The sequence below is a fragment of the Schistocerca americana genome, chromosome 3, assembly GCF_021461395.2.
Source record: "Schistocerca americana isolate TAMUIC-IGC-003095 chromosome 3, iqSchAmer2.1, whole genome shotgun sequence".
NCBI lineage: Eukaryota > Metazoa > Arthropoda > Insecta > Orthoptera > Acrididae > Schistocerca > Schistocerca americana.
This window is the reverse complement of record NC_060121.1, coordinates 737,095,495-737,110,976: the sequence shown is the minus strand read 5'-3', so window position 1 is coordinate 737,110,976 and position 15,482 is coordinate 737,095,495. Positions and strand designations below refer to the sequence as shown.

The window sequence follows — 15,482 nt, the reverse complement described above, 5'->3', positions numbered from 1 at the left end:
GTTACCAAATAACCCTGTGACGAAACGCGCCGCTCTTCTTTGGATCTTCTCTATCTCCTCCGTCAACGCGATCTGGTACGGATCCCACACTGATGAGCAATACTCAAGTATAGGTTGAATGAGTGTTTTGTAAGCCACCTCCTTTGTTGATGGACTACATTTTCTAAGCACTCTCCCAATGAATCTCAACCTGGTACCCGCCTTACCAACAATTAATTTTATATGATCATTCCACTTCAAATCGTTCCGCACGCATACTCATCCGCTGCAGATCTTCCTGCATTTCGCTACAATTTTCTAATGCTGCAACTTCTCTGTATACTACAGCATCATCCGCGAAAAGCCGCATGGAACTTTCGACACTATCTACTAGGTCATTTATATATATTGTGAAAAGCAATGGTCCCATAATACTCCTCTGTGGCACACCAGAGGTTACTTTAACGTCTGTAGACGTCTCTCCATTGATAACAACATGCTGTGTTCTGTGAGTTGTTATCATGTAACCAGCTATTGTTTCTAGGTGAGTGTGTTTGAATATCCACACAATTATTGGTGATTAAAGGTTATAACAGTGGTCACTCTGTTTGTTGTCCACACTGCCCTCCAATACTAAATTGGTGATTCCTTGATGCCTCAGAATATGCCCTCCCTACCAACTGATCCCTTCTTCTAGTCAAGTTGTGCCACAAATTTCTCTTCTCCCCAATTCTATTCAATACCTCCTCATTAGTTATGTGATCTACCCATCTAATCTTCAGCATTCTTCTGTAGCACCACATTTCAGAAGCTTCTATTCTCTTCTTGTCTAAACTATTTATCATCCATGTTTCAGTTCCATACATGGCTACACTCCATACAAATACTTTCAGAAATGACTTCCTGACACTTAAATCTATACTCTGGTCAGGCAAGTACCATAAATTCGTCCTGTTGCTTTCTTGAACAACACCTGTACACTGTGAGCTGTGTTACATGTTGCATTGTCCCACTGGTAATAGCCATCATGCCAAGGAAAAACGAACTGCATGTAAGGGCAGACATGGTCCCGAAGGACAGGTGCTTGCTTTTATTGATCCACTGTGCCTTTCAGAAAGACGAGATCACCCAGGAAATGTCATGAAAACATTCCTCAGACCATAACATGACCCCCTGGTAGCAGGATGTTTGCTTTGAGAAGTTTCACACCATACACACCAACAGCCATCAGTCCCATGGAGCATAAACATGGTTCATCTGAAAGACCACCTTCTGCCACTCAGTGGAGATCCAGTTACAGTACTGGTGTGCAAATTCCAGTCTTCAACACCGATTAACAGCAGACCACACGGATGAATGAACCCAACACCTGATTCGGAGGCCCACACACGGCAACATTCACTGAACGGTCACTGAGGAGACACTTTTAGCACTCCCTTGGTCACCTGGCTGGTCAGTTGCTCAACAGTTTCATGTCTATTTGCTCGTACCCATCTTCACAGCAATCATTCACTCCCATCATCTATGGCCTGTGATGCACCACAGCTGCCTCAGCACCAGTTTTAGATAGACAATTTTGCGATGCATGGTATACTTTAAGCACCGCGGCACATAAGCAGTTTACAAACTTAGCCATTTCGATATTGTGACACCCCTCGCCCGAAAGCCAATGATCATGCCCCTGTGGGCATGTCAGATAAATAGCTCCATTCCCGCATTACAACAAAGACTACACTGTTTCCTGTTTCCCCCCCAACATGCTTTATATACCACCCCACCACATCTGCGTCTGCCATCTGTCAGTGGTTATTGCATGTTGACATCGAATGTAGGTGTTGGTCGCATTAATGTGACTGGACCGTGTATAATGAAGTGTTGTGTGAAAGATGCTGAGTAAATATTCAGTCAGATCTTGAAATTTAAAAGTGGTGCAAAGTTTGGCAACTTGGTTTAGAGGTTCTGAAATGTAAAACAGTGCACTTCACAAAACAAAACAAAACAAAACATGCATTATTAGTGAGTCACAATTGGAATCAGCAAATTCATACAAATACCTGGGTGTAATAATCTTTAGCAATATGGCGTGAAATGATCAAACAGGCTCAGTTGTAAGTCAGTCAGGGGGCAGACTATGGGTCATTGGTAGAAAACTAGGGAAATACAATCAGTCTACAAAGGCGACTGCATACCAAACACTAGTGTGACGTAGGCTTGAATATCGCTCAAGTGTGTGGGACCCATACCAAATCGAACTAACAGGAGGCCAACCGAAACTCGCGGTACCCCTGTCTGCTTTAAGCCTTGGCTTAGTTGTGCTGTGTGACATCACGGCAGTATGACATGTCTGAATCAGAGCAAGTTTGTAGACGGTATTTTAATGTACATAGTGGCACTCTGTAGTGTTGGATGTTTACGTTTTGACGTTGTGTGTTAGTTATGTTAGTGAGTCATTTGACGTTTGGATTTTCACATGTGAGATCAATAATGTAAGAGTTTATGCCGGTCTGCTACTTTGACATTGGGAGTTATGGATTTGTGCTAGTGTTTGGAATTGGTAGCGCTATGTTTAGCTTATAGTTGGATATTTAATTTTTTGTTTCATTTTTTGTCAGTTATGGATTTGGCACACAAGTGTACAAATAGATTCCTTTGGATATATGATCTCACTGCCAAGTATGTGAGATGTCACATTTGTGGAAATGATACGAAATCGGCCAAAGTTGCTGCGTCTCAGGTCTGTGACCAACATATGTGGTGTTATTGCTTGAATAATGTGTGGCAGTCTATCTGGAGTGGTTCCTGGTTTGAGAATTGTATGGTAGTGGCATTTTTCAGGAAGGTTGGAGGAGGGGGGGAGCGAGGGGAGGGAGAGACTATTGTTTCAGGGCCTGGGTGTTCAGACTTTTTCTGGTGGTGGAGAGACTGTGACAAAATGGGCTTTCCTAGGTTTGACTGAGGAGCTCCTTGAGGAGGATTCTGTAATAGTTTTGGATGCATTTTCTTCATATGGGGATTTTGGGAACAGGGGATATGAGCATTTTACTGGGGCTCATTCAAACACAACGGAGAGGTTTTGTTTGTGACACAGAGGGGTAAATATTGTCAATTTAAGTGCTTATTCAGGGTTATTGGGAAAGTGCATATGACTTGGGTTGTTATCTGAATAGGTTTTTGGGAATTTTTTTTTTTTTTTTTTTTTTTTTTTTTTTTTTTTTTTGGGGGGGGGGGGGGGGGGTTGTGGAAAGGTGGTGTAGGTTTGAGAAGTAGGGATGGTAGAGGAGGCTTTTTTCGTTTTAAGTTTCTACTATTTGTTACATAAAGTGTGAATTTTGTTATTTTTTGTTTTTGTTTGGGTAATGGGTTTAGTATGGGTATTAACTTGCATTGGAGGGATTGGTGTTTAGGAGGCTTAGGTTTGGGAGGTATGGGTTTTGATTTTTAGGTTGTGAGCACAAATGGGTGTGTGCCACCAGCCTAGATTTGTGTGTTGGTGGCTTTGGTTTGTAAATATTTTTTGGGGTTTTATTTGATTTTTAGTATGTATGGTGTGTGTTATTTTTATAATTGTGTGTTTATTGTTATTGGTGGTGATGCAAGATTTTTTTTTAATTTCTGGTTTGAGTTGTCAGTGTTCAGTAAAAGTGTTGTATAGTGATTGGTAGTGTTGTGATTTGGCGAACTAAATATCTGTTACGTGTGTGGGTAGTGAGTTAATGTTGATAGACCTCTCAGCCTATTATATGTATTCTTAGGTGTCTATGCTAGATTTTCTGTAATTAAAAATATATGTTCCTAGAGAATGTTTCTCCATAAAATGCCCAAATATCCAATCTAACATGTAGGTATTGTGAATATTAGTTTGTTATAGTTAATTATGTTACATTTTCAGTTTTAGTTATGCGAGTGAGTTTTGGTTTAGTGATATTGTGGATTTCATTTGGGCTGTATAGGTCAAGTGATATTTGCAGCACTGGGTTTTGGAGTCATGCATGGGTTTGTGGTATCACAGACTTCCTATGAGCTATACTGGTGAAGTGAGATTTGCAGCAACACTTCTAGAGTTGTGTATGAGTTTGTAACAACACGGGCTTCAAAGGAGCTATAAGTACCAAGCGAAATTTCCATACCAATTTGGTATTTTTAGTTTGGTTGTGTGGACTGCTGCAGATTTCATTTGCTTGATTTTTACGTTCATATTATTTTTGGTATGTCTTCATTATTGGAATTGTCACATATTTAAAGTGTCCCCAACCAAAACCATTCATTCCCGTGATTGTCCAGTTAGTTTAAATGCACTGGTGTAATGAAATATTTTGCAGTTGTAGTAAGTGATGTCATGCTCGGTATGTTGTTCACATATAGGTCTCTACAATCTTGATGATGTCACAGTCAGAGTCGACAGATGGTACTACAATCTTTGGTTTTGCTCTAACAGGACACAATGAACGGATACAAAGAACGGCAATGCGAATGGTCACATATTTTATTCACCCAAGGGAGACTCTCACAAAGATGCTGAAAGAAACAAACCGGCAGATGCTTCAATATAGACATGCAAGCTATCCCATGAAAAACTGCTTAACTTAGAAAGTTTCTAAACCCTACTTTTGAGTTGGAATGTATTACTAGCTCCCTTCAAATCCTTCCCACACGGATCGCAAGGATGATTTTAGACTAATTACAACTCACAGGGAGACATTTAAGTGAACATTCTCCCTGTATTCCAAATGGAACGGAAATAAGCCCTAATAACTGGTACAACATGATGTACATTGTGTCATGCAATTCACAGCGGCTTGCAGAATACAGATTTCGATAACTGTTTGTTGATAGCAAGGTCTGTGATCATGCAGTATTTGTTTTTTAAAAAAAATAAGTGTCTGACATGGAAAAACTGGTAGAAGTCGGCCTCGGGGAAGATAAGTTTGGATTCCATAGAAAAATTGGAACACATGAGGCAATACTGACCTTATGACTTATCCTTGAAGAAATATTAAGGAAAGGCAAACCTATGTTTCTAGCATTTGTAGACTTAGAGAAAGCTTTTGACAATGTTGACTGGAATACTCTCTTTCAAATTCTAAAGGTGGCAGGGGTAAAATACAGAGAGCGAAAGGCTATTTACAATTTGTACAGAAACCAGATGGCAGTTATAAGAGTTGAGGGGCATGAAGGGAAGCAGTGGTTCAGAAGGGAGTGAGACAGGGTTGTAGCCTCTCTCCAATGTTATTCAATCTGTATAGTGAGCAAGCAGTGAAGGAAACAAAAGAAAAATTCGGAGTAGGTATTAAAATCCATGGAGAAGAAATAAAAACTTTGAGTTCGCCGATGACGTTGTAATTCTATCAGAGACAGCGAAGGACTTGGAAGAGCAGTTGAACGGAATGGACAGTGTCTTGAAAGGAGGATATAAGATGAACATCAACAAAAGCAAAACGAGGATAATGGAATGTAATCGATTTGGGGAGCAAAATAACTGATGATAGTCGAAGTAGGGAGGATATAAAATGTAGACTGGCAATGGCATGGAAAGTGTTTCTGAAGAAGAGAAATTTGTTAACATCGAGTATAGATTTAAGTGTCAGGAAGTCGTTTCTGAAAGTATTTGTATGGATTGTAGCCTTGTATGGAAGTGAAACGTGGACAATAAATAGTTTGGACAAGAAGAGAATAGAAGCTTTCAAAATGTGGTGCTACAGAACAATGCTGAAGATTAGATGGGTAGATCACATAACTAATGAGGAGGTATTGAATAGAATTGGGGAGAAGAGAAATTTGTGGCACAACTTGACTAGAAGAAGGGATTTGTTAGTAGGACATGTTCTGCGGCATCAAGGGATCACCAATTTAGTGATGGATGGAAGCGTGGATGGTAAAAATCGTAGAGGGAGACCAAGAGATGAATACACTAAGCAGATTCAGAAGGATGTAGGTTGCAGTAGGTACTGGGAGATGAAGAAGCTTGCACAGGATAGAGTAGCATGGAGAGCTGCATCAAGCCAGTCTCAGGACTGAAGACCACAACAACAACAAGTGTCTGATACTTAAAGTAAAAATAAAATGAGAAAATCTGTATACTATGCCTATTTCTCCACTGTTGATTCTACCATGTAGCTGAAATAACTGTGGTACAGCTGAAGATGAGCAGTATAAAGAAAGATCAGGCTTAATTATATCACATATAACTGGTGCCTTTACTACAGACATTCAGCCTGTACAGATGTACTTGATAGTAGCTAAAAATAAAGTACCTGATAAAGAGTTCTGCAAGGAAGCATCAAAATTGGATTGAAATCATAACTGAAAACCTCACAAAATGAGTAAGACAACCCAGTTATTCCAGCACTCAGAAGAAGCAGCAATGGCTTATAATTGCTTCCATTGATGATCAAGCTTAGTGGTCCTCAGGTGGATGAAGAGGGTGGGAAAGGGGGGGGGGGGGTGTGTAACAAGGGCTAAACAGTAATGTCATCAACACCTTAGTCAAGAGGCAGTACATCTGGAATTAGTGACATTTGAATGTAATTTGATTGAATTATGTAATTACATAGGAGAGATAAAACTGAGGCACTGAAAGCAATACTGATGCTAGAGATGAGAAATAATTTAAGGGAAAGGAAAAGCATATGGGCCAGGTCAATATGTAGGTCAGAGCAGACAAGGGTTCTCCCAGGGCTTGTCTGTGACAAGAGAAACGCCACCTGCACCTGACCCCTCACCAACCCAGATCTGGATACACACAGTTAAGGGGACTTGTACATGAATGACTGTCAAAAAATCGATTTTTTAATTTTGGTCTTAAAATTTTTTTTGTAGTTTTCTGGACGAGAAAAAAATTTACTTCCAGGAAAATGGACCGCAGAAATTAGCAAAATCAGAGGAATTTAAAAATGGCTGCACGCACCAAGCCATCCACATGAGTCACAGTCAGCTCTGTTGATACCGAAGTTTTGCTCTCATTGGTCTCGTTTTTAAGACTTTTTAGTCCCTTATTTGGCTAACCTGCAAAACCTTTACATTTGCTTATCTTTTGTTTATACGGAGAGTTTAGTCATTGTTTGCATGAATATTTTGTTTCCAGTGAAGTAATTGTGTGCGGCAGTTTCTTATTGCACTATAAAGCAATGGGAAGAATTAAGAAGTTCAGTGTTGAACAACATAAATTTTATGGAAAACAGTTCACCAAACGGATTAACTCTGCTAATACTGAAGTACAACGTGATACAACACTTGAATCAGCTTCAACTATGCGAAGTGCTTCGAAGCTAACTGAAATATTTGGACAATGGGCTGGGCAGTATTAAGGCTGATAACATAGAGACACCAACTATTGATTCATGTTGTGTTATTGTTTAACTCTCTGCTCTACCTGAACTAATAAATAAAACTTGGTGGTGTGAAGGTAGTTGAGGAGATACATACTAGAAGAGGCGCATCAAAATTAAGAATTGTTTGTAATTTTTGTGATTTAAGCGAATGTGGTTATACATGTGGCATAACTAAGCAGACAGTGTATAACACAAATATTAAACTTGCTTATGCTATGAGGTATATAGGCAAAGGGGTACAGAAGTGCACAAATTTTCTGTGCTCCTATGGACTTACCTGCCCCTACAACGTCTGACAGGCTCGATGAAATTATTCTACAGACTTTAGAAGAAGTAACAAATGATAGTATAATAAATGCTGTTCAGGAAAGTGTAGACATGAATGACAGCAATACACATATGTCTGCAGCCCTGGATGCATCCTGGCACTGAAGAGGCCACAGTTCCCTAAATGGTGTAGTGGCTGCGACCTCCTTGTACAATGGTAAAGTTATTCATGTGGAATGTATTACAAAGTACTGTCATGGCTGTATTAGTGAAAATGAAAATCATAAATGTTTGATTAATTTTAGTGGTTATAGTGGAAGGATGGAATCTGAAGGTGTTGTGAAGATAATTCGCAGGTCAATAGAGAAATATGGTGTTATGTGTAAATCTTACCTAGGAGATGGAGACTCAAAAGGGTACCAAAAAGTTTGTGAATCCAAACCTTATGCTGACACAAAAATCGAAGAAATGTCATGTGTTGGACATGTCTAGAAAAGGTTAGGTACAAGACTGAGGAACCTGAAGAGGAATTTGAAAGGAAATAAATTAGCTGATGGTAGGTGAATTTGTGGGTATGGTCAGCTTACAGATGACGAAATAGACAGTTTGCAGTATTATTATGGACAAGCCGTAAGACAAAACAAAAATGACCTTGAGAGAATGAAAAAGGCAGTATGGGCTACGTTCTTTCATAAATCCTCCACAGATGACAACCCTGTCATGCACTCTGCTCACCTGGCAGTGATTCATGGGGTGGCTACCAGAGGGCTGTTACTCAAGGTGAGACCTACAACCATAAACATTCTTTGCCATCTGCTATAATGGAAGTTATAAAACCTACAAATAGGGATCTTGGTGACACAATGTTATCAGAGAAATGTTTACATGGTAGGACTCAAAATCCAAATGAAGTTTCAACAACTGTATATGGGAACGGGTACCAAAAACTGTTCTAATAGGACAAAATACTCTGAAAATAGGAGTGCTAGATGCTGTTCCATGTTTCAATGATGGTGCAATATAAAGGCTTAATGTTATGGAACTGATGGGAGTGCCTGGTGGACTAAATATGCATAGAGCTCCAATAGCCATTGACTGAAGGAGATTCTTTGAAGCAGAAAAATCATTGTTGAAAGCCACCAAAGAAACAAGAGTAAGAAGTGTGAAAAAGAGAAGGGAGGAAGAAAAACACAGGGAACAAGATGAATATGGAACTGGGATGCATTAGTTGCATGCAAGTTTAATAACAAACACAAGTCTTAACTTTAACTTGAATTTCCCGAAAGTTAAATTATTTCATGTTCTGGTACACTTTGGCTAAATACTATAAAAGACAGACGGCTGAAATTCTGTATACTGTCTTAAAACATGCATGATTAAAAAGTAGACTACTCTTGTGACTTAACTTTGAAAATAAAATGTTTTTTGAAGGAAAAACCCAGAATTAATTTCCAAAATTTTTGATAATCATACTTACAATTTTTTTTGTACCACTATTAATACAGTACTATTTTTTCAACACTCTGCTTTGTAGATAGTATGGCAAAGAACTTACAAGAAAAAAATAAACTTTCTACTTTGTATTTTCAGTAACGTGTACCTATGATGTGCATAAATAATTAGCATGGTCTATTTCACTTGCACCAAAAAAATACAATTAGAAGAGGTGGAACAGCTAAAGCTGAGGTTCATATATAAAAATGTTCCCAAAAGATGCCTTAAACGATGGTAAGCGTTATGTGCTTACAAATCTCATTCTTTGAATTATGCTGATTAGAAAACTGACAATTTTCTCAAGATTTCCCCTGGTATTCACAGACCAGTCCCCTTACGGAATGAACAAAACCTTCTAGCCAGGTGATTTGTAATAGGCCTAGTAAAAGTGAGATGGGTAAAAATGTAATAGACACCAGCTGGACCAACAATAATAAAACAAGGTGAGAAATACTCAGGAGGTAGGGGCCTTGGTCAAATTTAAAGATTCAAGGAGGATATCCGTCACACATGAGATTAAACACTGATGTCTTTCAGTCTATTGTCAATGTCATGTCTGTCTCCCAGATTGACATCAGGTATTTACAAACTCTGTCATTGATAAAAGTCTCCTGCCTGCTCTCTTTAATTGCTGATCTTGCTTTGGTCTTCTCTGCACAAAAACTGTTTTCATCCAAACACGTGTAACATGGTAGCAACTATTCATGGAACTAGTCTATATTGATTCTTTTACTACCACAAAAATCACTCTCCTGAGTGACTAGAAGACTGGATGAATTCAACATCAGGGGATCTTACAGATACGTAATATAATCCATTGTATTCTGAATATTTACATGAAATTTGGAAACAACCATCCGCCAACTACTCTCCCCATCCTCAGCTTTAAGTGCTCCTCATAAAACACAAAGTCGATCTAAAATACTCAATTGTGCATGATATCACACTGCCATTGATGGCATTTCTGCCCATGTGGGCAAGTACTGTCAGACTATTGCCATCAGCCCTTCTATTACATTTGTGCCACCAACAATTTCCGTCCATAGTTTTTCTATATACACACACACACACACACACACACACACACACACACAAAACAGAGAGCGAGAGAGAGGCTTATATCTATCTCCTCCGATATAAAATTCAGATTCTGATGTTTTAACAAGTCCTGTCATTGCAGAATCTTAACAACGCGAAACGTTATAAACATATAATGAAAGTGCATCAAGCTGAAAGGTTTTTAAGACAATCAAATAGGTCTACATCACTGTTACATGGCATATACTTGATGGAGAATAAACTCACATTGGCATGCTCGCATTAAACACATTTTTAAAATCTCAAATTCTATAGGAGTGCTCACAACTTTGCAACACTTGCCAAGGAGATTACTAAATGTCATGAATAAGAGAAAAATCTAAATTTTCATTCCAGTTGTGTAATAGTGGTAAAAAATGACAGCTTACCGAAAACACTTAAATCACATACGATGCTAAAAGCAAGCGTATTCTCCAATTCTTCTTTCTTTCTATTCTTTATACTCTAAAAATAGCCGTCGATTTACAGCTAGAATCATAACAACAATTAAATCACTTTTCCCGCTATATGATCTTACTATTATCATTTGTCTACCACGTGATAGTATTAAAGTAGCATCTATGAATTGAATTTTTTATAGCGTTTTTTTTATACTTTGTGTAAAAAAACTTTCTGCGGGTGCTTAAAATACCCTTTTCGGTGAACATAGCCCAGAGTACGCAAGCAGAGTACTTGCTTTAAACGACAGTAATTATGAGTAATACGTTTACATATCTTTGGAAAATGTGGTAGTACTGTAAGGGGCGTACACACCACACCACTGACCACAGTAATATTGGTTTGCCGTGTCCGTGTGTGTGTGAGACAGCAAGTGTGAAACAGCGTGTAGGGCACACATATTAAGTTAAAAAGTTAAAATGGTTAAAATGAATCCAGAAACAAAAAAACGTTTAACAATTATCATTGATACAGCAAAGTGTATTTTCCATATTGGTTTTATACCGACAGTTCTTTACCTAGGTTTCAAGAAGGGTGCAGATGCTGGGATGCCACCACTCACTTTCATGAATCTTCTGTGGCAGTAAGGATGTGGGTACTTGTACTAGATGATTCGAGCAATTTTCATCAACGAGTAGAGCAGCGACATGTATCTATTAACAGCGTTTAGGTATTAAAGACAGTGGGGAAAAAATCACGTGGTATCGTCTCGCAGAGATAATTTTTTTTTTTTTTCTGGATTTGTACCGTTCTATACATGCAACGTATGGTAGTGTTCTAGAATTTCCAATGATACGCACAGTAATGGGAGAACTAGATATTGCCAAGAACTTGGGTGTGATCCTTAATAAAGTCAGAGCCGCAGCTGAACGTAGACCACCAGTAAGTACGATGCAGAATTACTGTTTTGGCTTGTATCACGTATCATAATGTTTTGTAAAGTACATCAAATTTCGTAGGAGTACAGAACCCACGAACCAAGATTAGTGGCTGTCAGCAAGACTAAGCCGAAGGAATTGGTAATAGCAGCTTACGAAAATGGCCAACGTCATTTTGGAGAGAATTATGTACAAGAATTGATTGAAAAGGGGAATGATCCTGATGTAAGTACTGAATAAACAAACAATTTTAAAATAATAGGTTACTGTTGCAGTATCCATATCCAGTTTATGCACAGGATTACCTACTGTACCTTAAATTTTTTAACTCTTTATTAGTTAGTATGCGCCTAAACCCCCCCCCCCCCCCCCCCAACCACTACTCATTTTCTAATATGCGATTAGTGCTCCCACCCCTCATCCACCTTTTTTCCGTTTTTGACACTATTATAGTGCAGTGTGTGACACAGATAAATTCTGTGATAGTGTTGGTAATTGTGTGGTTGAGATAAGTGAGAACAAGACTATCCATGTCGAATCTCACCTGTCAGCTTGAAGAAGTTCAATAAAAATCCTTCAGCATTCATTAGAGTATTTAGCAGTACTTATATTGAATTCTGGATGTGTCAGTTTGTAGGGATATGGAGTGGCACAATAATGTAGGTTCAGTTAGAAGTAAAGCAAGTAGCAGACTACGGTTCTTTTGTAGAATACTAGGGAAATGAAGTCAGTCTGCAAAGGAGATGGCTTACCGAACACTCCTGTGATCCATCTTATAATATTGCGTAAGTGTGTGCCCCCCTTACCATACAGGACCCAAGGGGCCCTTGAATGTACACAAATGGTTAAAAGTTTGCTTGGCCCATGGAAATGCTGAAATAGAGCATAACAGGGGTGCTGAAATAACTGGATTGGCACACACTTGAAGATAGACACACATCATTATGTGAAAGTCTAGTTAGAAATTTTCTAGATCCAACTTTAAATGTACAAGGACCCGCAGCCTATGACTCCTTTAGGAATTATCAGACAAGATTAGATTAATTAGAGTGCACACAGTGAAATTTAAATTATTATTCTTTCCGAGATCCATGAAGTGAAAGGAATGGGAAGAAGCCCTAGCAACTGTTACAGTGGGAACTACCATCTGCTGTGCATTTCATTGGGGTTTGCAAAGCATGTTTGCGATGTAAATAAACCATTATTGGTGCAGGAACTGCCAATTGAGTCTGAACGTGCAGTAAATAAATATGACATCACATCTAACGGGGCAAAGAGGTGCCTTACTGTTGAATTTCAACCTCGGTTGTAACTGGGGCAGTCCGGCCAACACAGATTTATTGGGCTTCCTCTGCTGAGCAACATCAATCCACCCGCAATCTGCAGAAGTTATGCCTTGATTAGGGAATACCACAAGCTGCAGGAGAACCTGGAATTACCCATACAGGAAGACATCAAGTTTACAACAAAATAGACTCCATTCAAGCAACCCACCATTGCAGTAAGCAGAACAGCTAGGTGCCAGAAATACCAGGGTGAGAGATCTGTGGGACCAGAGCTGGCAGCTTGAAAATCCTGAAGAGCATTGTTCTGAAAGCGTAACGGTGTTACTGTTGGCACAGAACTCAACAGGAATCTGTGGATCAAATTGAACAGAGCTTGCACTGGGGATGTACGATGTGCAGACTCTTTACAGATGGGATGCTACAGAGTCTCTGATTTGTGACTGTGGGTCTCTGAACCAGACAATAAAGCACATTAATGCCCCTTGCATTCCTACCAGGGGAGTTGGAGCAACCTCATGAAAGCTGATGATATGGCCCCTATCTGGATTAGGAACCTAGACGTTGACATTTAGTTAGTTTTTATATGTTGCTTTGTATTTTCCTATTCCTGTTACAAATAGTATTACTAATGTTATATGCCTGTAATTTTAAACTGCATGTGAGCCATACGAACAAATAAAATAACCTAGTGGAAGCAGTAACAATTGTAAGATACCTAGCAATAAATTTCCAGAGTAACCCAATATGTGTTGCTCACATAAAACTAATTCAATGAAGAATTTGAAGCCAGGCTTAGTTTCATTGGAAGAATGTTAAGGAGATAAGTTGTCAGCTTTGACCAGTGACATGGGAAACATCCGACAAATGCCGCAAGCATTATGGAGACTGTAACATGATGTTTTTGACAATTATTTCAAACTAACAGATCAGTCTGCCACCATAAACAGTTTTTACTAGTTTTTTTAACCCCACATTTGTTGGCTTCACAACCAGATTGTCATCTACCAACCTAACCCATGCTTTGGGTTAAGCAATAGATCAATCTGTCACAACTAGTTTCTTCCCTTCCCCACTCCCCCCTTTGTGTTTGTAGGCTTTGCTAACTAACAACAAAACTGTGAATATATGTACGGAAAAGTGCCAAGACAGCAGCCATTAACATTACATGTTGTTGTTGTTGTTGTTGTTGTTGTGGTCTTCAGTCCTGAGACTGGTTTGATGCAGCTCTCCATGCTACTCTATCCATTGCAAGCTTCATCATCTCCCTGTACCTACTGCAACCTACATCCTTCTGAATCTGCTTAGTGTATTCATCTCTTGGTCTCCCCCTATGATTTTTACCCTCCACGCTGCCCTCCAATACTAAATTGGTGATCCCTTGATGCCTCAGAACATGTCCTACCAACCGATCCCTTCTTCTGGTCAAGTTGTGCCACAAACTTCTCTTCTCCCCAATTCTATTCAATACTTCCTCATTAGTTATGTGATCTACCCATCTAATCTTCAGCATTCTTCTGTAGCACCACATTTCAAAAGCTTCTATTCTCTTCTTGTCCAAACTATTTACCGTCCATGTTTCACTTCCATACATGGCTACACTCCATACAAATACTTTCAAAAATAACTTCCTGACACTTAAATCTATACTCGGTGTTAACAAATTTCTCTTCTTCAGAAACGCGCTTTCCTTGCCATTGCCAGTCTACATTTTATATCCTCTCTACTGCATCCATCATCAGTTATTTTGCTCCCCAAATAGCAAAACTCCTTTACTACTTTAAGTGTCTCATTTCCTAATCTAATACCCTCAGCATCACCCGACTTAACTCGACTACATTCCATTATCCTCGTTTTGCTTTTGTTGATGTTCATCTTATATCCTCCCTTCAAGACACCATCCATTCCGTTCAACTGCTCTTCCAAGTCCTTTGCTGTCTCTGACAGAATTACAATGTCATCGGCGAACCTCAAAGTTTTTATTTCTTCTCCATGGATTTTAATACCTACTCCAAATTTTTCTTTTGTTTCCTTTACTGCTTGCTCAACATAGAGATTGAATAACATCGGGGAGAGGCTACAACCCTGTCTTACTCCCTTCCCAACTACTGCTTCCCTTTCATGTCCCTCAACTCTTATAACTGCCATCTGGTTTCTGTAAAAGTTGTAAATAGCCTTTTGCTCCCTGTATTTTACCCCTGCCACCTTTAGAATTTGAAAGAGAGTATTCCAGTCAACATTGTCAAAACTTTCTCTAAGTCTACAAATGCTAGAAACGTGGGTTTGCCTTTCCTTAATCTTTCTTCTAAGATAAGTCGTAAGGTCAGTATTGCCTCACGTGTTCCAGTATTTCTACGGAATCCAAACTGATCTTCCCCGAGGTCGGCTTCTACTAGTTTTTCCATTCGTCTGTAAAGAATTCGTGTTAGTACTTTGCAGCTGTGGCTCATTAAACTGATTTGTTCGGTAATTTTCACATCTGTCAACACCTGCTTTCTTTGGGATTGGAATTATTATATTCTTCTTGAAGTCTGAGGGTATTTCGCCTGTTTCATACATCTTGCTCACCAGATGGTAGAGTTTTGTCAGGACTGGCTCTCCCAAGGCCGTCAGTAGTTCCAATGGAATGTTGTCTACTCCGGGGGCCTTGTTTTGACTCTGGTCCTTCAGTGCTCTGTCAAACTCTTCACGCAGTATCGTATCTCCCATTTCATCTT

General features: G+C 39.2%; 2 protein-coding genes across 2 annotated transcripts in view; one reads left to right on the top strand and one right to left on the bottom strand.

The window, feature by feature from the left end:
* Positions 1-10,713, bottom strand: part of LOC124606685 (glycerol-3-phosphate acyltransferase 1, mitochondrial) — a 420,439-nt gene extending 409,726 nt beyond the window's left edge. The window contains exon 1 of the mRNA XM_047138701.1: positions 10,535-10,713. The gene's annotated coding sequence lies outside the window, so the exon portion shown is untranslated. The remainder of the gene's footprint in view (positions 1-10,534) is intronic.
* Positions 10,714-11,199: 486 nt separating this feature from the next.
* LOC124606686 (pyridoxal phosphate homeostasis protein) overlaps positions 11,200-15,482 on the top strand; it is a 95,472-nt gene continuing 91,189 nt past the window's right edge. Inside the window, exons 1-2 of the mRNA XM_047138705.1 lie at positions 11,200-11,486; positions 11,564-11,707. Coding sequence (XP_046994661.1) covers positions 11,394-11,486; positions 11,564-11,707 — 237 coding nt within the window. The 5' untranslated portion in view covers positions 11,200-11,393. The remainder of the gene's footprint in view (positions 11,487-11,563; positions 11,708-15,482) is intronic.